Genomic DNA, 21,163 nt, shown 5'->3' on the forward strand with positions numbered 1-21,163 from the left:
ATATTATACATATTATACAAAATTGTAGACATGTTAAAACTAAAATAATCGTATAATTATAAAACAAAAAATCTTAGAAAAAATTGTAGACATGTTAAAACTAAAATAATCATATAATTATAACAAAGAAAATCTTAGAAAAAATTGTAGATGTTAAAACTAAAATAATCGTATAATTATAAAACAAAGAAAAAAATAATAACACAATACAATTAAAATTAAGACTTGCGAAAATCGATTAACCGTTTAAATAATCGATTAGAGTGATTACCATTATTAATCTTTAAATCGTATAATTATAAAACAATCGTAATTTTGTACGAGTTCTCTCTTGCGCTCCATATAAATTCTTTCTCGCGCCGCTACGCGGCCGCCACATCCTGCGTTCTCTCTTTTGCGCTTTATGCGAACTCTTTTTTATATTTTATATATATTCTTCATCGCATTCTTAACTGAACGTCGTATCTCGCGGTAATTTTATTCTTGCGGTGGCTTTATTCTCGCGTTGCTCTATATATAACACTTTCAAGAATATAATAAAGAGTCATGGAAATCATCGATCTGTCCAATTCGCGGCAAATCTCGACTCGATTTATGGCAAATTCTCGCATTCTGTCTCGTTTGCATGTAGCATAATATATGTTCGATGCCAATGAGATAGAACGCGAATTTGCCAAATCGAGTCGAGATTTGCCAAGACTTGGACAGAATGGTGGTTTCCACGACTTTTACATCGCAAAAACACAAAAAGTTCGTTTTTTGGCGTTATATACGAATTTTTTCGCGTTCTATACGAGTTCTCTCTCGCACCGCTACGCGGCCGCCGTATCCTGCGTTCTCTCTTTCAAACTTTATACGTACTCTTTCTCGCGCTTTGTATACATTCTTTATTACGTCACTATGATAATACTAAAACTCGCATTAACATCTTTTTCACATTATTCTATATAAAACACTTCCGAGAGCATAATAGAAAGATCGTGAAAATGTACGATCAGTCTTATTTATAATAGATTTTATAATATCTATTATATATAAGACTGATCGAACATTTCCACGATTTTTTATTAAAATCTATTATAAATAAAACCGATTCATTTTTATTATTTTATTAAAATCTATTACAATAAATTATATTCAAATTATATTCAAATTATATTATTCGCGCAAATTTGTTCTTCGAAACGATTCGTAGAACGTCTACCGATGTTTTTTCGACGCAACCGTGAATTATATCGAAAATACAATGGTAATATATTATTTATAAAATATGTTTATACTAACAATAAACTACTAACTAAAGTTTAAATGTTTTAAGAAACGTATAGTATTTTTTCGCTCCCTACAACGGTATTTTTACTAACTAAAGTTTAAATGTTTTAAGAAACGTATAGTATTTTTTCGCTCCCTACAACGGTATTTTATAATGTCCCCACGGTAACGTATCCGTAGTTCCCGATATCGTGTATCGTTTGTCATCGTGCGGACTGAGCGCGATCTTCAATTCCGATACTGTATACATCTCGTGTAACTCGGATCTTATACAAAACTGCTCGCGCTTCATCTCGATCCCCTGTCGAAGACAGCGCGCGTAATCGTCAAACGTTATCGTTCTCGCGACAACGCCGCTCTTAACACCCTTGATTCTTTTCGTATCGCTTTTACCGGCGACTCGCAACGCGTACATTTTCGCTCTGAGTCCAATAAATTCGGTCATAATCGCGCCAGCGTTCTCATCCTTCATCGCACCGGGTATTTTTTTATTAGCGAGAGGCATTCCATACGCATTACCCATTGCGTAATCGCTCGTATCGAATTTGTCGATATCGCGTTTCATATTCTCGTATATGTCCTCGCACTCGACGCGATAAATGAGACTATCCGTATCGGTGTACATTATTTTACACTTATCTCGATACAATGGTAACATGTACTCGTAGTGAAATTCGTATAAACGAATCTTAGATATATCGAGAATACACATACCTACATAAATCGTATCGCCCGTCCCATCGAGTCACGAGTCGAACATTCGAATGATTGCGTACGTTCTCCATAGTTTTGCCAAACACGGCATTATTCATTAATTTGAATAGATTTTTCTCAAACTCGTTTTTCGCGTTAATTCGTAATCGTGTATTCAGTTCGATGTATTCGCGCAGCCATGAAGATTGAGCGAATCGCAATATTCTGTGTATTTTCGTAATGCGTAATCCGTGTCTAACGCATTGCTGCAAATTGCGATAATATGTTACGTAACGGTTCTTATCGTACAGTGTGGCGAGAAGCTTCTCGTCTCGTTTTCCGGGCGGCTTATCGCGCGTCGGGCAGAATGGCAAGTCAGCGTGAGAATCGTGAAGGTTGGACGGATATGCAAGGTCGACCTCTAGAATATAACCGATAGGCGAGTCCGATGTCACGGACATTAAGTCAACGCTCGTAACGTTATCGACCCATCGAAAATTTTCGTAAGGCAACGATTGACACATCGCCCATCCATACAAATTATTTATATCGAAGTACATGAGATACGACGATGGTTCCGAAGGATCGTATGACTGTAAATATTTGTTATTAGCGCGCGCGTATCTGTTGGAACATTGACTTAGCCCGCCGCGTATTCCGCGTTCCACGAACATCACCATATCAATGTCGGTTAATAATTCGAATCGCAAACTCGTATACTTTAACATAGCGTCCCATGTGTATCCCGGTAACGTGTAATAATACGCGGGATCTAAATTATAACTTCTCATACACGCGTCACGAAAATTTTCGAAAACATCGGCCAATAGAAGAACGTCGGTCTTTAAATACAAATCGCTATAATCGCCTAACGTTTCGACGCGAAATCGCAGACTCTTATCGCGCGCGCGTAATCGCTCTCAGATATCGCGTCACCGGTTAGCGAACTGTAAAAAGCCTCGCGCGGCGGTAGACGAGTCTCTAACAATTTATCTACATCGTCGACATACTCGTACGGAAATACACCCTTTCGCGCGAGAAGCTCGAAATCGGCGTCGCTAAGATCGGAAAATTCCGAACGCGCGATCCTCAATTCGCTTTTGTCTAAATACGACGCCAATTTCTCGAGACTCGCGCTTAGAAATTTGAAAGAATCCACGAAACGCAATTTCAAGCGTTTTCCGAACCTTCCCTCGTCCCACGCATCTTCGACGTTCTTCGTGAAAGAGATATACGTTTCTTTCGTTATCGGCAATATTTCCACGCCGCCGGGAAAAGCGTTAGCTACATCTTTAATGATAAAATGCGCGTCGTAACCCGATAAATTGTGAAAAAATACGGGAATTACGTAAGTATCCTTATAATTTAAATTACAATTCGAATGCGCCGGACCTCTGTACCGTCCAGTCAGATGACAGTGATCGCGCACGCGAGCGTCTCCCAATTCGAACGGTTTCTCGCATATGCTGCAGCGCGTCGCGTTTGCGAATCTCTCCCATTCATCCGATGTAAGATTCGTCATAGGAGCATCGATATCGAGAATAGTCTTCGCGCGAAGCGCTAGATCGTGCAGTTCTTTAACGAACCACAATACGCAATTTTCACCGCGATAAGCTCTGTAAGTAGAGCTAACGCCATCCAGCGCGCATCGCGCGTAATATCCGGCGCTATAGACTTCTGATGCTGAACGATAGATGTATTCGACGTTCTCCTCTCCTCTTTCTTCTTCAGTACGCATTCGAGATCAGCGTACACCACGAATGGAAGTCGCTCCTTTCTACTATAGTTGCGAAACTCTAACCATTTGTCGTCTTTGGTAGGAAGGACTATAGCGCACTCGTTCATCCTTCCGCAGTCCACGCTGTGAGCCGATAACTTATCGCTCGTTCGAAAATAGTGCATGCATCTGCAACATAACGCACATTTTAAATCTCGCGCATTATCAACATCGCGCGACGATTTTTTAAATTAATACTCACCGATCGCATATATGCGACTTATGTCGTCTACCGCTCAGTTGCGAGCCGACGAGTCGCGACAGATTCTTGATCCACGCGAAATGCGTCGCGTCATCTCGTCGCGTCGTATCGTTAAAATACAGCAGATTAACGTGTCTGTCCTTTTTATCGTCAGTGAGACGCAAAGGAACAACGCGACAACCGCCTTTTCCCTCCTTTTTACTTCGAACGGTATACACATTAATAGATATGTCGTTAATACGTTCGAATCTAGTAATTTTGTTCAAACTCATAGGAAATTTAACGTCCTTCAGATTCAGCACTGTCGTGTAATGCGGATACGAAGATTCCCGACCCGCGTTTTTTTCAGCTGGATACAGAGCGGCGACCACCGCCCATGCGAAACACGCATTGTCATTAGATTGCACGTTTATCACCGCTTTCTTCAACACGATCTCTCGCGGCAATTTGACGTGACATCCCGCGTGCATAGGATTGTATCTGTTCACGTTCACAGTTAAATTGAATATTCGCGATAACGCCCATCCGCTATCGCGCTCCTGAAATTCTTCCAACGAGGCTAGAGTAGCGTCGACCACTCGCTTCTCGTACCACTCTCGCAAGTCGGAAAGAGGTAGAAGCGGATAATTCTTCGTGACAATAGTCTTAACATCGATCTTGTCGCCCGAAACGAACTCGCCAATAAACACGGTATTGACCTTAATACCGTTATATTTATTCATAACATCGCGTATTCGATCGAGCACGGTATCTCTAGCGTCCTCGAGAAATCGTCGAGGTTCGATATAATCGAAATTAATAACCGCGCCGGTTAAAACGCGTCTAGAGAAAGCCGTCTCGATCTCGGACCACGAGAATCCCTCGCGTTCCTCTACACCGCCTCCCACGCGTTCGAACGTCGACGCAGATCGTCTCTCGCGCCCGTTAATCGAACGATTCGAGCGATAAGAGAATTGATCGCTCCGGTCGATCTCCCTCGGCGCTCTCCTCGACATCTCTCCCGCAGAGACTCGAGACACTCGTCGCACCGTCGCGCCCACGCGCGATACGCGTCCCCCGTCGCGACGTCCCGCGCGCTATCGAGAAGATCGCGCGCCTCCATCTCGTCACTCGTCGTCTAACGAACGCCAAGATTTTTTACAAATAAACCACGTCTCCTCCTCGTCGTAATTCTCGATGTAGAACAAAGCTCTCGTCTCGCAGCCGGCGCACCAATTATTCGACACGTCGAAAACCTCGTCGACGAGATCGCAAGCGGGCACCATCTCGCTATACACCGTTTTCGTCACGTGCGTCGATACGCTTTTCGCGAAACTCGAGCTACGCGCGCAATACGCGCAATACTCTCGTTCTCCTCGAAATACTTTCCGTTCTCGAATCGGCAACCGAACTTAAAGAAACAATGCACGACGTGATTCACCTCCCACGAAAATTTCGGAATTCCGTATCGCTGTTTCCAATTGCGATAGAGCAAATAGCCATCGGCTCCGACGTTCGCGAAAGGTTCGTCGAATCGCGTCTCGCTCGCCCCTCGCACGAACTCTTCCGCGAAGTCGATCTCTTCTATACAGTACAAACGATCCTCTATATAACGTTCGCGTAGTTCTTTCTTCAAACAATTCGGTATCTCCAAATTCCATATATCCTCGATACTTCCGATTCGAACGTTCACCGCTCTTCCGGCTAATCTCGTTAAAGCGCTCGGCGCGCGCTTCATCGCGCCGCGAAATATTCTCGAACGTACTAATACCTCGAGACCATCGCGGCGTCCTTTTATAACGGGGAAAATAGCGAGGACGCGCCCCCGATTAACCGAACCGGATACTCGCTCTCGTCACCGGACGCGCGACGTCGCCGAAAAATGGAAAAAAACTCGCCCCCGAAATGCGACGAGCGCGCTCGCGCTAACGCGCGCCTCGAGAGGAGGAGAGCGACGAGGGACGCCCCTCCGTCCGCTCGACCGCCCACCGACGATCCCCCGCCCCTCGACGCCGGACGCCCGCCGCCCGCTCGCGGATCGCGCGCTAGAAGCGCCCCCCTAAAGAATCGCGACGGCGGATCGCGCGCTAGAAGCGGCGCGCCCCCCTAAAGAATCGCGACGGCGGACCGCGCGCTAGAAGCGCGAGTCGCGTCAAGGTCGCGAATCGGGAGGAACCGCCACCCCCGAACGCCATCTCTCGAGCGCTCTCGGCGACTCGTACCCACCGCTTCCCCCCGACCGCGCTTCCCCTCTCACCCTACTTACCCCCCCATGCACCCGCCCAGCCCGCTCTCCATCCCTCGGGCGCCCACAAACTGCTCCGAAACTATCTCTCTCTCTTACTCCCCAACGATACCCTCTCTCTCACACTCACACAAAACTGAGCCAGAACCGGCCTTACTATCCTACTCCCTTAGTCCAGACAGTTTTATACATATGCAGCTATGCCAATTTGTGTGTGAGGGCTTTTAAGCGGGGAGCACACACTTTTGCATAAGCGCATAATCATAAGCATAAGGAATTTGATTAGTCAATTTGGAAATGGACCAATCAATTTCCTTATGCTTATGATTATGCAAAAGTGTGTGTTCCCCGCTTTACCGTCTCTAAGGATGCCATCACATGCAGCATAATGGTGTACGCTTCGTGTAAGGGTAAAGCATATCACACACAAATTGACATAGCTGGATATGCATAGCATAAGACCGTCTGGATCAATGAACATGCTATGTAAATCAATATGGCGATTTTATTATGCGCTTGTGCAAATTTATTTTGATATATTTTAAACGTTTTAATTAACTCTTTTGAGTCGGATTTTTAATTTAAGCAATTTTAATGTTCTTAGATATGTATGTGTTCCAACTGAAATTCAGTTAATATATTCCAACAATATTGTAAAACCTACAATATTAGAATATATTGTTGCTGGAATTAAAATATTTTTTCTAAAATTTATAATTTTTTTTTTAGAGTTTATAATTTTGAAGATATTTTATTGTACAGTTTGAAATAAGAATATGTATACATACTCTCTCCCCTCCACCCTCTTCCTCCCGCTCTCCCCCTCTTCCTCTCTCCCCCTCTCTTCACCCCCTTCTCTCTCTCTCCCGCTCTCTCTCTCTCTCTCTCTCTCTCTCTCTCTCTCTCTCTCTCTCTCTCTCTCTCTCTCTCTCTGTGGAGAAGACGTGTCAAACATCGCTCCGCAAAAGTAATAACTTTTAAACGGTTAAATAGTTACGGGGAGTGATAGAAAGTTATTCAAGTCATAGCGGCATAGACCAGCATTAGCCATGAGCGTTATCTAGCCGGGATATGCTGTTTTGTGGGCGTGAGAAGTGCATTTTCTGTCTGGGACACCAAAGTCTCACACGAAAGGTAGATATTAAAGGTGGACACAAAAGTGCTGACGTGTGACAGTGGAACAGAGGTGACTGATCGCTTACGCTGATATTAGCGGTTTCGGCCGAAAATTATCGGCATGGACGATGAATATGCTGAATATCGATGCTCGGCATGTAAACAGGCATTAAAAAATCAGGTGGTGACATGCAAGTCTTGCTATCAGGTGAATCGTATTAAGCTGTTTTACCATCCAGGATGTGTAAGCAAGCATAGAATTTACGATAAAAATCAAGAATTGGTACCGTGTTCTGGCCCATTTGACAGATTTACAATTGAAAGTGAAGCAGACACGAAGAAGGCATCGGCAGTGGCCGGGGGCGGCAGGGACAGGCTAGGATCTACAGGATCTACAGGTTCGTTTACGACGCCAAGTAGTGGAAATAGAATATCAGGAGCGAGTGGATCATCGACTATTGACGTAAAAATAGATTGGCTGGTAAAAGTTGTAAAAGAAATAAAGGATGAAACAGCATGTAAGAAGGAAATTAAAATGATGGTCAAGGAAATAGTTTGTGAAGAATTGGGAAATGTTAAGCAGGAACTGCTAGAAGAGTTGAAAAGAATGATACAGGGAGAAGTAGGTGGATCAACAGGAGGAATACAAAGGAGCTATAGTGAAGCGGTTAAAGAGAAAAAGAAAGAGAATGTTATAATTATCAAACCCAAGATTCAACAAGAGAGTGAAGTTACAAAAAAATTGATAAAAGAAAAGGTAGATATCAAAAACATGGCGATGGGAAAAACGAAGCTAAAAAAAGGAAGCAAGGGGATAGTGATCATGGGTTGTGAAACTGGAAAAGAAATGAAAACGTTGAAAGCCACAGTGCAGGACAAACTAGGAGAAAATTTCAAAGTTACGGAATCACTGCAGATGAAGCCCAAAATAAAAATTATCAATGTCAGCGAAGAAGAAATGAGATTGGATGAGGATGACTTAATAACTACAATCAAGAAGCAGAATAGAATTGATGCAATAAATGATGGATTCCAAATGCGAATAGTGAAGAAAATAGTTAAAGAAAAAAGAAATGATAATAATCAACTTAGAAGAAAAGATAAAGAAGAAGGTTCGATAATAATTGAAGTAGATGAAGAAACGCATGAATTGATGTTGAAAAAAGAGAAACTAAATGTAGGATGGAGAAAATGTCCTATATTCAATCACATTAATGTTAAAAGATGTTTTAAATGCTGGGGATACTATCATATTGCAAAAAACTGTACGCGAGATGAAACATGCCACAAATGTGCGGGAAATCATAAAGCGATTGAATGTACGGCAACAAAGAAAAAATGTGTAAATTGTATATATTTAAAATTCGAACATACAACCTGAAGATAAGTGATGAACACGACGCCCTCAGCCCAGAATGTCCAACATTTAAAAGGGCGATACAGGAGGAGAAGAGGAGAGCCGGCTGGGAAGATGCGAAATAGCAACTACAGAAGGAAGCGGAAATAATATTGTATACAAACGCGCAAAGTTTGATGGCGCATAAAGATGAGATACAACATCAGATTATGAAGAAAGTAAATCCGATATTCATAGTGTTATCAGAGACAAGATTGATTATTGAAATTGAAGACAGTGAAGTGAACGTACCAGGTTATAGTATAATTAGATGCGATGCTGAAAATAGAAATACAGGAGGGGTTGTTTTATATATAAGGAATGATGTTAAATATGAAATAGTATTAGTAAAAAAATTAGAATCGAATTGTTGGTGTGCTGCGATTGAGGTGAAAGAAAAATTGTATAGAGGAATAATAATGGTAATATATTATTCACCGAGTGCATCGCATGGTGATTTCGTGAGATTTCTGGAGGATATAATAGAAGAGTTAATAATACGGGGAGAATGTATGGTAATAGGAGACTTTAATATAGATATTATGTTAGATTCGTTTTATACAAGGAAGTTACAAACGACAATGTTGAGCTTAGGCATGAAACAATATGTAAATAAACCGACGAGAATTACAGATAGAGATAGTTAATAGATAATTACAGAGAAAGATAGTAAAACAATTATAGATTTAATTTTTGCTAATAATAAAATAGAAGTGCAGGTAATGCATGAACCTAAAATAACGGACCATGCGTGGCTAAAAGTTGAACTGAATGCGAATAAATTTGATAATAAATACAGAGAACTTAGTGTTAGGAATTATAGAGACTTTAATATAGATGAATTTATTAAATTAGTGGAAAATAAATTAGAGAAAAACCAAGATATGAATATCAGTGTGAGAGCGAAGAAATTTGTTGATAGTATAGTAAATGCGTTGGACGCTACAGCACCTAGAAAAAATTTTAGAATTCCGAGAATATGGGAAGTGAAAAAGTGGTTTTTGGATCAAATAAGAGAAGCAGCGGCCAAAAGGGATGAGGCATATAGGAAGGCATTGTATGCTGACACGGAACAAAATTGGTTGCCATTTAAAATTGAAGGAATTCAGTAATTAAATTAATTAAGACAAAGAAGAAAGAATATTATCTCGCGTCAATAACGGCCACACGCACGTCGCAACTTGCACGGTACATGTCGCGTTTCTCGCATCGCTAGGCAACGTAACAATGTGATCGCGCAGTCTCCGCGGTCCGTCGCTAAATAATAATCGTGCAGCAGTTAACGATAATACGTAGTATGAAGATTCGCTACGCTGTGAGTGAGCAGGTGAGTGAGTAAGTTTGTGAATGAGTGACCGAATGAGAGAGTGTATAAGTGTTGTGTAAAAGAAAGAAAGAGGGCGAAAAAAAGTGTATGCGTACGTGCGTGCGTGTGTATAAACGTCTCTCCCTCATTCCCTCCTTCCGTTCCTCATCCTCTCTCTCTCTCTCTCTCTATCTGTCTCTTCCTTCCTTTTACGCACACACTCCACCATACACACATCGCGTGTAGCAATCAGCTGATCGCAGCATCCGATGAGCGGCGATTCGGAACAGCTTTCGCTAAAGTGACGTTATTTTAAATACGTATTCCTGACGTAATTTTAAAACATTTTCTTCTTTACCAAAATTTTATTTAAAGCATAATTTTATGTTATAAGGTAAAATAGTTAGCGACTCATGCGGTGGTAATCACGCATCGGACGGTCAGCTGCGGCGCGTTGCGCCGCTCCTGCCTGCCTTCTGTATTCGACGCATGATTTGCTAACTATTTTTGCTTATAACTAAAAAATTACGCTTCAATTCAAATTCTGGTAAAGGAAAAATCGTCTTAAAATCGTATTAGGAATACGTCATTTTAAGGATGGAAGGTTGTTCTGAAACACCCTGTATATACACATATACATATTTGCATTGTTCCTATGATACGCATAATATATATAGACACATATTTGAATTTTCTACATATAAAATATAAATCAAGAATATATAAAACTTATTTAAAAAAAAATTAAAGATAGTAAATAAAAAGAAAATTAGGATTTTTTCAATTTTCTAAGTACTGCTTTAACATTTTATAGTTGGCACCTTCATGTTTCACATTTTCTAGAACTGCACTGTAAGCTTCTGTTTTAATCAACTGCCAAGTTATTATACACTTTTATATGCTCCTATAATAAAATCTGCAATTTAGTATCACTAATCAATTTTTCCTTCTCATTTTGATTCAAATTTGAATTACTATTTGTTGATGACAGATATTCTAATGTTTTCTGATAACATTATATTGCAAAAAGCAGCTCTATCCAAATAAACCATCAATTTTCACGTTTCTCATTGTTTTCAAAAATAAGTTTAACCATTATATCAAAAAAAGTTAAATAGATTAACAATAAGTCTTGTCCCTAGAGAATTTAATTTAAGAAAATAAATAACTTTTATTATATAATTTATAAACAAAATTATTTTATTTCTCTTCTTTGACTAATACTTTACATGTCTATTTCAGGCTCTAATTGTGATGCTTTCAATATATATATATATATATATATATATACAGTTGAATTGAAAGCAGGGTGATTCAAAACAACCTTCTGTCCTTACAATGTCATATACTTGACTCAATTCTAAAACGATTTTTCCTTTGCCAAAATTTTTTCCAAGGCTTAGTTTTTAAGAAGTCTTTATAAAAAATATTTATTCCAGAGGCGATCTATCCGTGTGCTGGTGAACATAAAAAATATTTAATACCAGATGCGGTTTGCATGAGCGCTATGGTTATTAAAAAATATTTATCCCAGAGGCGATCTATCCGTGTGCTGGTGAATATAAAAAATATATTTAATACCAGATGCGGTTTGCATGAGCGCTATGGTTATTAAAAAATATTTATCACAGAGACGATCTATCCGTGTGCTGGTGAATATAAAAAATATATTTAATACCAGATGCGGTTTGCATGAGCGCTATGGTTATTAAAAAATATTTATCCCAGAGAACGATCTATCCGTGTGCTGGTTGTTTTGAAAAATATTTTATACCAGATGCGGTTTGATGGGCGTTCTGGTTTACTGAAAATATGGCATTTATGTTGTCAAAATATGATCTATTTTGCCATAATTAATTTTCAGTAATAGTTATGTAAGATTTTATAAACAAAGGACTGTACTTATTTTTCAGAGGTTTTACTTTTTTAAGTATTATTAGAAATCATTTATAATTGTTTAAAATGATATAATAAATGTGGCATATCTTTTTTGGAGCAAGATTGTACAAAATCATACTAATTCATTAATTTTTTTGCAGGCGACAGTTAGTAAAGGTAACGCAAGTAAAAAAGAGCACAGAGCTTACAAAAGGTACTAATGACGAATCCGTTGATTTTAATAAATCAATGGAATCTTTTCCTGACACAGATTCGGAAATTAGTACCCACGTAATGCAGTGCCTGAAAGTAACATCAAATACAGGTACGTTAAATCAGAATGTTGACAATTGCGATGATAACAATACTCTTGTTATCGATAATAAAGCTCTTCTAGACACTTCTTGTATCCAAGAAAGTTTGCCTGAAGGCCGTCGCATTGTCGACATTGCTTTTATGTGGAATGAAATCCATAGAAAATTTAATAACCATGCGCGAGGAATAGAGTGTGTTCAAGATTGAAACGTTGAATTTAATCAATAAATTTAAACTATAAATTATAGATAATCAATAAATTTAAACTATAAACTATAAATCAACCGATAAATCTGAACGGTAAGAGCCGAAATCAAAACACGAGCGAGAGTAAACACCGTCGATCAGCCGATCAGCGCGTGATCGCGTGATATTCAAATTGAAAAACTGTGATAAATAGCTGGATCTCGAAGGTTCGATGTCGAAAAAATCCTGTTATTCCCATCGGCAGAGCGCGAGTTTCCGCGGTCTGTCGATTTAGTCTGCCTGTAACGACGTTTCGAGCCAGTCGACGTTCGGCGAGCTTGATCAAATCTCTTCTTTATTCGCGCTTGTATCGGAGTTACAGTGGCTTGCTCGTCTCAGAATCGTTCCGAATTGTCTCGCGTCCGATCGCGAACATATTCGCACGGCGGTCAATTCGCGGAACATCTCACAAATTATTCTGTCGCCGACGACGATTCGAGCTGGTCGATAGTAATCGATCATAATTTTTCGTGTCATATTCTCGCTCGTGTCGTGTCGCAGTACTCATAGACCATTCGCGCTGCTGTTTTGACTTTCGCTCGTGTAATTTGTGCTTGTGTCGTTCGTTCGCGCATTTCTTATCGTTTAATTCGCTCGAGTCGTATGCGCTTTCGTCATTCTCGTTATAAATTCTCAACCGACCTTCTAGCATACAATCGAACTTCGAACTCAGTGCGAAAGACGCCTCATTGCCTGTATTACTACCTGCTCTATAATTATTGAGTTTGTGATTGTTAATTGTTTGGAGTCCGAGAGTCGACGCTCGTTCCCCGCATCGCGAACGTCCTCTGCCTCGCGCTAAATTCCATCCAATGGATGGAATATCCAATGGCCATTTAAATTATAAGCCAAAATAGTTAACAAATTACGGGCCGCGTACGCGAGGCAGGCAGAAGCGGCGCAACTCACCGTCCCATGCTGGTGATTACATGAGGTGCTCGCTTCGATCAACTATTTGCTACATGCGATGGGGTGTGTATGTGAGAGAGAACGTATACGCGCATACACACACATACACATTCTCTCTCTCTCTCTCTCTCTCATTCTCTCACTCACTCACTCACTCACTCACTCATTCACTCACTCACTAACTCTTACATTGTATGTAGAGATTCGTTGCCCTCATATGACTCAATGAGTAATATTTCCGTGTGATACGAGTAACTAGCAAACTTTTTCTCACTCACAAATTGCACCACTTATCAAACTTTTACGAATTAATCCGCGCACTTTATCAATAAACTGAATTTATTAAAGAAACGATGTTATATATATACTTTCGACGATGTCATTATATTTTCATATTTTATAGTTTCATGTTTTTGAAACTATCGAATTTACAATGTCAGAGGCTTTAGCCGATCACAGGACACATGATAGCGTCCGCGTCGATCACGCGTAATGTAATACATTCAGTCGTTCGGCAGCCGGCAGCCGGCAACGCTAGTACCGACATAACTTACTTATTGCCGTTGCGCAGTCTTCGCATCGAATAACGCGTTTCTTTCTTCGAGTTATTTTAATAATTAATCGGTAGTAATCGGTAGTGTAAGAAAAAGAAAAGAAAGAACTCTCCTATTGCCTCTATGCTACTATATAGAGCTCTCTTTTATTTCTCTCGCTTCGCTTATTCTGCTATACTGTACCCAACGCTATCCCAGCTATCTTGTCCGCACAGGCACGATCCCCTCCACCTCGTCCTTCTGCGCGAGGCAGCAGCGCTGTGTGATCTATAGCGCGCTGCTTGGACGGGACCGTTAGTATTTTCTCACATTCGGCCGTTCTGCTCTGGTGTCTGTCCTCAGACAACGTCCACGGGATTTCGTCTACTCTGTTGCCGCGACACCTTCCACCGGCACGTTTGATGGTGTCGATGTTCCATCTAGTATAGCTGCTGATCATGTTGGGATACCATGCCGTCATCTAGGAGCAACCCAATTTTTGCTTCTTTGACATCTCCTTGGAATGTTAATTTTGTCAGCCGTGTTGCTGACTAGAATCTCGTAATGCCTAACTCACAAGGGGAGGGCGCGACGTTGGGGTCACCGAATTTAAAAAGGTTTTTATATAGTGTAGTACTCTACCAGAAGAGTACTTGAGCAAAGCGACAGGGCGCAACGCTCAGCCATTGTCAAGAAAAATTTATTTAAAAAATACAGAGTTTCTCATACCCGGTTCCGTTGGACCGATTATCGAGAAGTCGGCGTAGGTCGGGCGTTAAGCGCGTGACTATCACGCAGCAGACCCGGGTTCGATTCCTGTCCGTCGCATTTTTTATTTTTTTTTTTTTTTTAATACATTCCAGCGACGAATGTTTATTTATATAAAATAAAATTAATTTAACTAACCATTTTTTTTAATGTGCATTCTCCAAACGCAATTTTTTTTAAATTTACACTTTTGAAAAAGCATTGTGCGTGTCGGGATGTATCTTTTGTAAAGTGCGCATGGTGTGAGAAAAGCCTTTGTTTTACGTGCTTTTATGACAAGTATCATCCGAACAATTGTAAACGATCTGCAGAAAGTGTTGATAAGAATGATAACGAGGATGAATAATAAAATAAATAAAAGTTTTGGCACAATATTCTTCGCATTTTTCTTTGCAATTGTGTATTATTAATAAATTATAACTATATTCAAAGTGTACCGTTAGCAGTTATGGTCAAATCAGGTACAAAAATATTATGGTCGGAGTGGTATAACGAAGTTGACAAAAAATTAGACACCAAACAAAATTATGATAAATTAAATAGCTTTTGTATTAAATTATAACTATGTTGAAATAGTTTTATTTGCTTCATTTTATATAGAAAATACGGGTAGAATGTATAAAATAATGTTTTTAAGTTGAATGAATATTATGCCCACTTTCGGAGTAAATTTAAAAAAAATTGCGTTTAGAAAATGCACATTAAAAAAAAATGGTTAGTTAAATTAATTTTATTTTATATAAATAAACATTCGTTGCTGGAATGTATTAAAAAAAAAAATAATAAAAATGCGACGGACAGGAATCGAACCCGGGTCTGCTGCGTGATAGTCACGCGCTTAACGCCCGACCTACGCCGACTTCTCGATAATCAGTCTAACGGAACCGGGTATGAGAAACTCTGTATTTTTTAAATAAATTTTTCTTGAAAATGGCTGAGCGTTGCGCCCTGTCGCTTTGCTCAAGTACTCTTCTGGTAGAGTACTACGCTATATAAAAACCTTTTTAAATTCGGTGACCCCAACGTCGCGCCCTCCCCTTGTCAGTCAAACGCCGTTGCGCCAACCAAGTTAGGGTCGTATTAACTGACTCCGTCGCGCTGACTGAGATCAGTTCGTAATAACTTATCCAGGAAGCACCGTTGTGCCCCTGGAATCAGTTCGTAATGACTAGCTTGGACAGACGCCGTCGCGCCAGCCGAAACCAGTCCGTGACAACTGAAAAGGCCAACGCCGTTGCGTCAACCAAGATCAGTTCGTATAAGTAGGAGTATCTTGCTTACTCGCCTTGGACCGTAATCCAGCGTTTCATACGGTCGGCAGCGATAACCGTTCGACTTCGTCTGCACCCTTCCCGTAAATCCTCAACTTCGTAACGATCATTGATGAGAACCTTTCGGACTCGAAACGGTCCCTTAAACTTCGGATGTAATTTCCTGCTGCTGCCTGTTGCTGGATCGCTTGTGATCTGTGCTAAGACCAAATCACCATCGTGATACTTCGTTGCTTCTCGACGTGATTTGTCGTAACGTTCCTTCTGCGCCAGCTGTTCCTGATCAATGTGCGCCTTAATGTCGTGGCGTAACTCGTTTAAATCCAACCGATCTACAACATCTTGAATCTGAGACAAAAGTCGTGCCTCAGTTTAATTACCACATCCCAGTTACGTGGATCTCGCCCAGCCATCGTGGTAGCTAACGCTTGTACAATCATCTTATTGTACCGTTCACATTGGCCATTTGCTCGTGGTGTGGCCACAGCGTTAAGTACATGTTTTATTCCATAAGTATCGCAGAACGTGCGAAGTGCTTGGGATGTAAAGGCCGTTTCCCTGTCGCTAATAATCCTACTGGGAACGCCAAACAAACAAATTAAATTGGTTATGATCTTTACCACATAACTCGCCTTTTGACTTTTTATCGGCTCTATAATCGTAAATTTAGTAAATGCGTCGACTAATACAAGAAGGAATTTATTGTGCTTTCGACTAGTCTCAAAAGGACCGACATGATCAACGTGTACCGTATGGAATGGTATCAGGACCTTCTCAATAATATTCAATTTACACTGCCTCTTACCGGCCGTGTGTTTGTAATACGCACAATTTAAACAAGCATTTATATATTTGGTCACGAAGCGTTTCATACCTGCGAACCAATAATTTCGTTTAATACGTTTTAACGTTTTCTCAACATCTAGATGTCCCGCATCGTCGTGACATAATCTGCAAATTTGCATCCGCGCATCTCACGGTACTACCCATGCCTTGGTCTTATCATCTAATCGTCGGTACACTTTGTTATCCTTAATTAAGTATTCATCAAAGTAATGCTTTGTCTCGTATGTCGGTCCTTTGTCCAGAAGAATTGTCCGAATTCGCGATAACTGTTCGTCTTGCAATTGAGCGGCCAATATCCAATCACTCTTAGTTAGATCTACTTGCGCTACTTCTAACGAGAATGGTACAGGATTGCGACTGAGCGCGTCCGCGTGCTCCATTCTAGATCCAGCGCGATACTCGACATCAAAAGTATATTCCTGTACTTCGAGCCACCAACAGGTAATAAATTCCGCTTTGCAAAAGTCGCCCGCAACGCGTTACAGTCAGTCACAACCGTGAACCCCATGCCTAACAGATGTACTCTGAAGTATCTTAGCGCTAATACCACCGCCATTGTCTCTAGTTCGTAGGAGTGGTAGTAGCGTTGATCAGCAGTGGTCTGCTTACTGTAATACGCTACCACTGCCATTTTACCATCTATCTATTGCAACAATATGGCTCCCACACCAAGTGCACTTGCATCAATGTGTATTTCAGTACGTCGATCAGGATCGAATATTGCGAGCACTAGTCGAGTCGTCAGTTTATCTTTAATCGTATTGAATGATCGTTGTTCCGCATCCTCCCATAGCAAGGTGTGTCTTTCCTGGTAAGTCTCGTCAATGGCTCAACAACTGTTGCAAAATTCTCAATAAATTTTTGGAAATAGCTTGCTAATCCCAGAAACTGCCTTATTTGTTTTATTGATCGAGGCGCTTCCATGCGCATTACTGCCTCTACTTTCCGTCGTCCAGGTCGAACTCCTTGCTCGCTGATTTCGCGACCTAAATACTCAATGGATTCTGAAAAGAATGAGCATTTTTCTAGTTTCAAGGTTAGGTGATTTATACGGAACGTATCCAACACTTGACGTAATCGTGTCATGCCTTTCTCTATGGATTTGGACGGTATAATTACGTCGTCTAAATAAGGAAAAGCTATCGAGTTCTTTAAATTACTCAATACTTTGTCCATTAGTCGTTGGAAAACGGCCGGGTCGTTAGTCAAACCAAACGGCATGCGTAGAAATTCGTAGTGCCCCTCCGGTGTTACAAATGCCGTCTTTTCTATCGAATCTGTTGACACTGGTACTTGGTAATACCCAGATGCTAAATCCAGTCCTGTGAAATATCTATTTCCTCCCAACTTATCAATTTGTTCTTCGATTAATGGCATAGGGTATTTATCCTTAATCGTAATCGCATTTAACTTTCTATAATCTACGCATATACGGTACTCGCCACTCTTTTTTCTTACAAGTATGATTGGACTCACATATGGCGAATTCGATTCCCGTATAATATTATTAGCCAAGAGTTCTTGTATAATTTCCCGTACTATCCGTTTTTCGGTTTCGGCTAGACGATACGGACGATAAACCACGGGTACGTCGGAGGTACAACAAATATCCAGTATAGCCAGAAACAGGTCCCGCGGCTCACGGCTCAGCAATGGAGGGGATAACGCACACAAGCGCGAACCGCGTACATGTGCGCTCTGCGCTTCGGTTAGTTTCGGAGAGTAGAGAAGAACAGACATATGTTTTCCGTCTTCTTCTCACTTTCTACCGAGCTGGCAACGAAGACAATGTTGATCGCTTGGCTCTTGGCTTATTACATACGACAGCGTTAAATGCTTTTCCGACTCGTGAACTTTTTATTATGTATATATATGTATATATATACATAGTTATATAAAACATTTTTTCGTTATGCTATATTAAGTTTTATTATTTATTATGATATGGTAAAAGTGATATATTTACATGTAAGGACATATGCGATTTCTTATTTCTTTACTTTAATAATTACTTTATTAATTATTTACATAAATATATATTTGTGTAAAATTATAAATATTACAATAATATAAGAACAAAGAGTGAATGGACTTCCACACCACCCATGAGGTTCCACTAATGGTGCGTTAGATTTTTTTATTATGTGGATCTTCGCCTGGAGCCCTATTGTACCACATTTTATTGATGTCTCTTGTAGACATAATATTTTTTTACATATTTACTTTATTATGTCTTTTGCAAACATAATATCTATTACAGACATGAAAATTTTTAGACGCGCCTTTTACAAATATGGTGTCTTTTGGAGACATAATATCTATTACCGACATGATATTTTTACAAGAAAATAAGTAAAGCAACTATTTTTATTATGTGGCGATGAAAGTTCAATCGCACTATGGCGAAGAAAATTTAATCATATAAATACATAAGCGGCCGCACCGATAGTACGGGCGCCGCCGCTGCGCGGCGCGCGCCGGGCTAGCTAACTCGGGAGCCGAAAGACGCTCAGGCGGCTACATATACGCCGCGCACAGCTAGTACCGGGCACCTCCGCTAGGCGTCATACGCCGGGTACGCTTTTCCGTAATTAAAAGTCAACCCGCAGGGAAGATAAGCAGGCTCCCCGTGGAGTCAAGACGATTATTAATTAGCGCATTTCTCGCTACATTTATCATTGCGACACGGCGCCTAGTCGCCCGAATTACGCCATCAAGGAGATCAAGAGCAGCCAAGACGAAGATCCCGAAGAATATTTCTCCTCTGGAAGGAGAAATCGGCATACGCCAGCGAACCAGGCCGACGCCTCTGCACCTCCTAGCGAGGAGGAATACAGGCACTGCCTCGCCATCGCCTGGCGCTAAGCGCCTCGACTCCGGCGCATCCTCGCCATCGCCTGGCGCTAAGCGCCTCGACTCCGGCGCATCCTCGCCTTCGGCTGGCGCCCGGCACCCACGCTCCGGCGCATCCTCGCCATCGCCTGGCGCTAAGCGCCTTGACTTAGGCACATCCTTGCCTTCAGCTGGCGCTCAGCGCCCACGCTACGGCGCGTCCTCGCCTACACCGGACGCCAAGCGCCACAGCTCAGGCGCCGTCTCGCCATCGCAAAACGTCAAACGCTCCGACTCGGGTGCATCATCTACGTTACATAACGCACCACCACAGAAGCCAAGAAGTGTGCGCATCACCTCCGACACTCCTCTACGACGACTCCCGACGCAACAGCGGAGCCAGGGAGGAACAAAATTGGAGCCTTCGCCAACGACGGGAGGAACGACCGAACGACAACCGGCTTCGCCCATAATCCTTTCGTTGTCCGACGAGAGTCACGGGCAACCCAAAACGCCTCAGCCGAGAGAGCCATCACCCGACGGACGAATTCCGTGGTGGTTGCCTACCGGGATTCTCCCGGCATACCGATCAGTGGAGACCCAAACTGAGGAGCTCCCAGCCACGGGTACACAGGGGACCCAGACTCAAGGGGGCTCAACAGGGTATCGCGATCAAGCGACGCAAACGCGGAAACGGGGAGGCCAACAGCGATACGTTCCGATTGACTACTTTTCGCGCCAATACTATCGCATGTAACATCTCACGAAAATATATACAGAATGTTATCTTATAAAAACTATCAACTTTATTGGTAAAAACCTCACGAGTCACTCTCCGTTCCTACCTCCATAGCGATCACTAGATAATAGTAGATACGAAAATAAACCTACAATTATATTACATTATATGAATAATAATGGCCATAAAATATAAGTCATTATCTTCTGAACATTATTATTGCATATCGGTAGATGTTGAGGGACCAGCAATATCACAAACATCTGCAGCATATAATGTAAGACTGCTTTTTTGTTTTTTAGGAGGAGTGTTATATAATTTGTCCGACGACATGAGAGATAAATGCTTCTCATCAATCTCCATGTTTAGAATGGTTTCTTTTCTTGCTTTCAATGCTGATTTCAAAACACAAATAGCATTTATAGAGGAAGACGAAAGTTTATTTCGTTTTTTTTGTTTTTAAATCTGTTAAAACACAAAACATTCTTTCTGGATCGGCATTCGAATTTGGAAGTGATCTAACAACATTCAAAAGACGTTTGAGATTGGGATATTTATCAATATTAGTGGAATACTGACTTTGTCAAATTTGTTTCCACATATCATCAAAGCTTAATTTTAATAGCTTTTCCTTTTCTGTTATTGTAAAATCTAGATGTAAAGTAAGCCATTCTTTCTTCAAAACGTTTTCGTCAAACCCGCCAAGAGTTTCAGCGATAAAAGAAACATCATTGAATGATGTTTCTCTATCAATATCTAATAATACTAGGTTATGTTCGAAAACTTTTAATTTTGATAAAAATTTATCATTAATTGGTAATCTTTTATAAATTTCCTCGG

The 21,163-nt window shown here is 41.0% G+C and overlaps 2 protein-coding genes and 1 pseudogene across 2 annotated transcripts; 1 reads left to right on the forward strand and 2 right to left on the reverse strand.

Moving 5' to 3' along the window:
• Positions 1 to 1,408: 1,408 nt before the first annotated feature.
• LOC138943816 (uncharacterized) lies at positions 1,409 to 3,810 on the reverse strand. The gene is made up of 6 exons (XM_070314753.1): positions 3,641 to 3,810; positions 3,340 to 3,581; positions 2,952 to 3,255; positions 2,275 to 2,748; positions 2,049 to 2,190; positions 1,409 to 1,960 (listed from the first exon to the last, which is right to left on the reverse strand). Exons 1-6 carry the CDS (start codon positions 3,808 to 3,810, stop codon positions 1,409 to 1,411), a joined length of 1,884 nt encoding a protein of 627 aa, XP_070170854.1.
• A 130-nt stretch (positions 3,811 to 3,940) lies between these two features.
• On the reverse strand, positions 3,941 to 5,046 carry LOC138943817 (uncharacterized; annotated as a pseudogene).
• A 12,362-nt stretch (positions 5,047 to 17,408) lies between these two features.
• LOC138943818 (serine/arginine repetitive matrix protein 2-like) lies at positions 17,409 to 20,437 on the forward strand. Its single transcript, XM_070314754.1, has 3 exons — positions 17,409 to 17,563; positions 19,471 to 20,210; positions 20,364 to 20,437. Exons 1-3 carry the CDS (start codon positions 17,409 to 17,411, stop codon positions 20,435 to 20,437), a joined length of 969 nt encoding a protein of 322 aa, XP_070170855.1.
• The last annotated feature ends 726 nt before the right edge of the window (positions 20,438 to 21,163 follow it).

Source organism: Polyergus mexicanus, unplaced genomic scaffold, assembly GCF_030449975.1.
Source record: "Polyergus mexicanus isolate NDT 795.1 unplaced genomic scaffold, iyPolMexi1.0 SCAF_44, whole genome shotgun sequence".
Taxonomy (NCBI): Eukaryota; Metazoa; Arthropoda; class Insecta; order Hymenoptera; family Formicidae; genus Polyergus; species Polyergus mexicanus.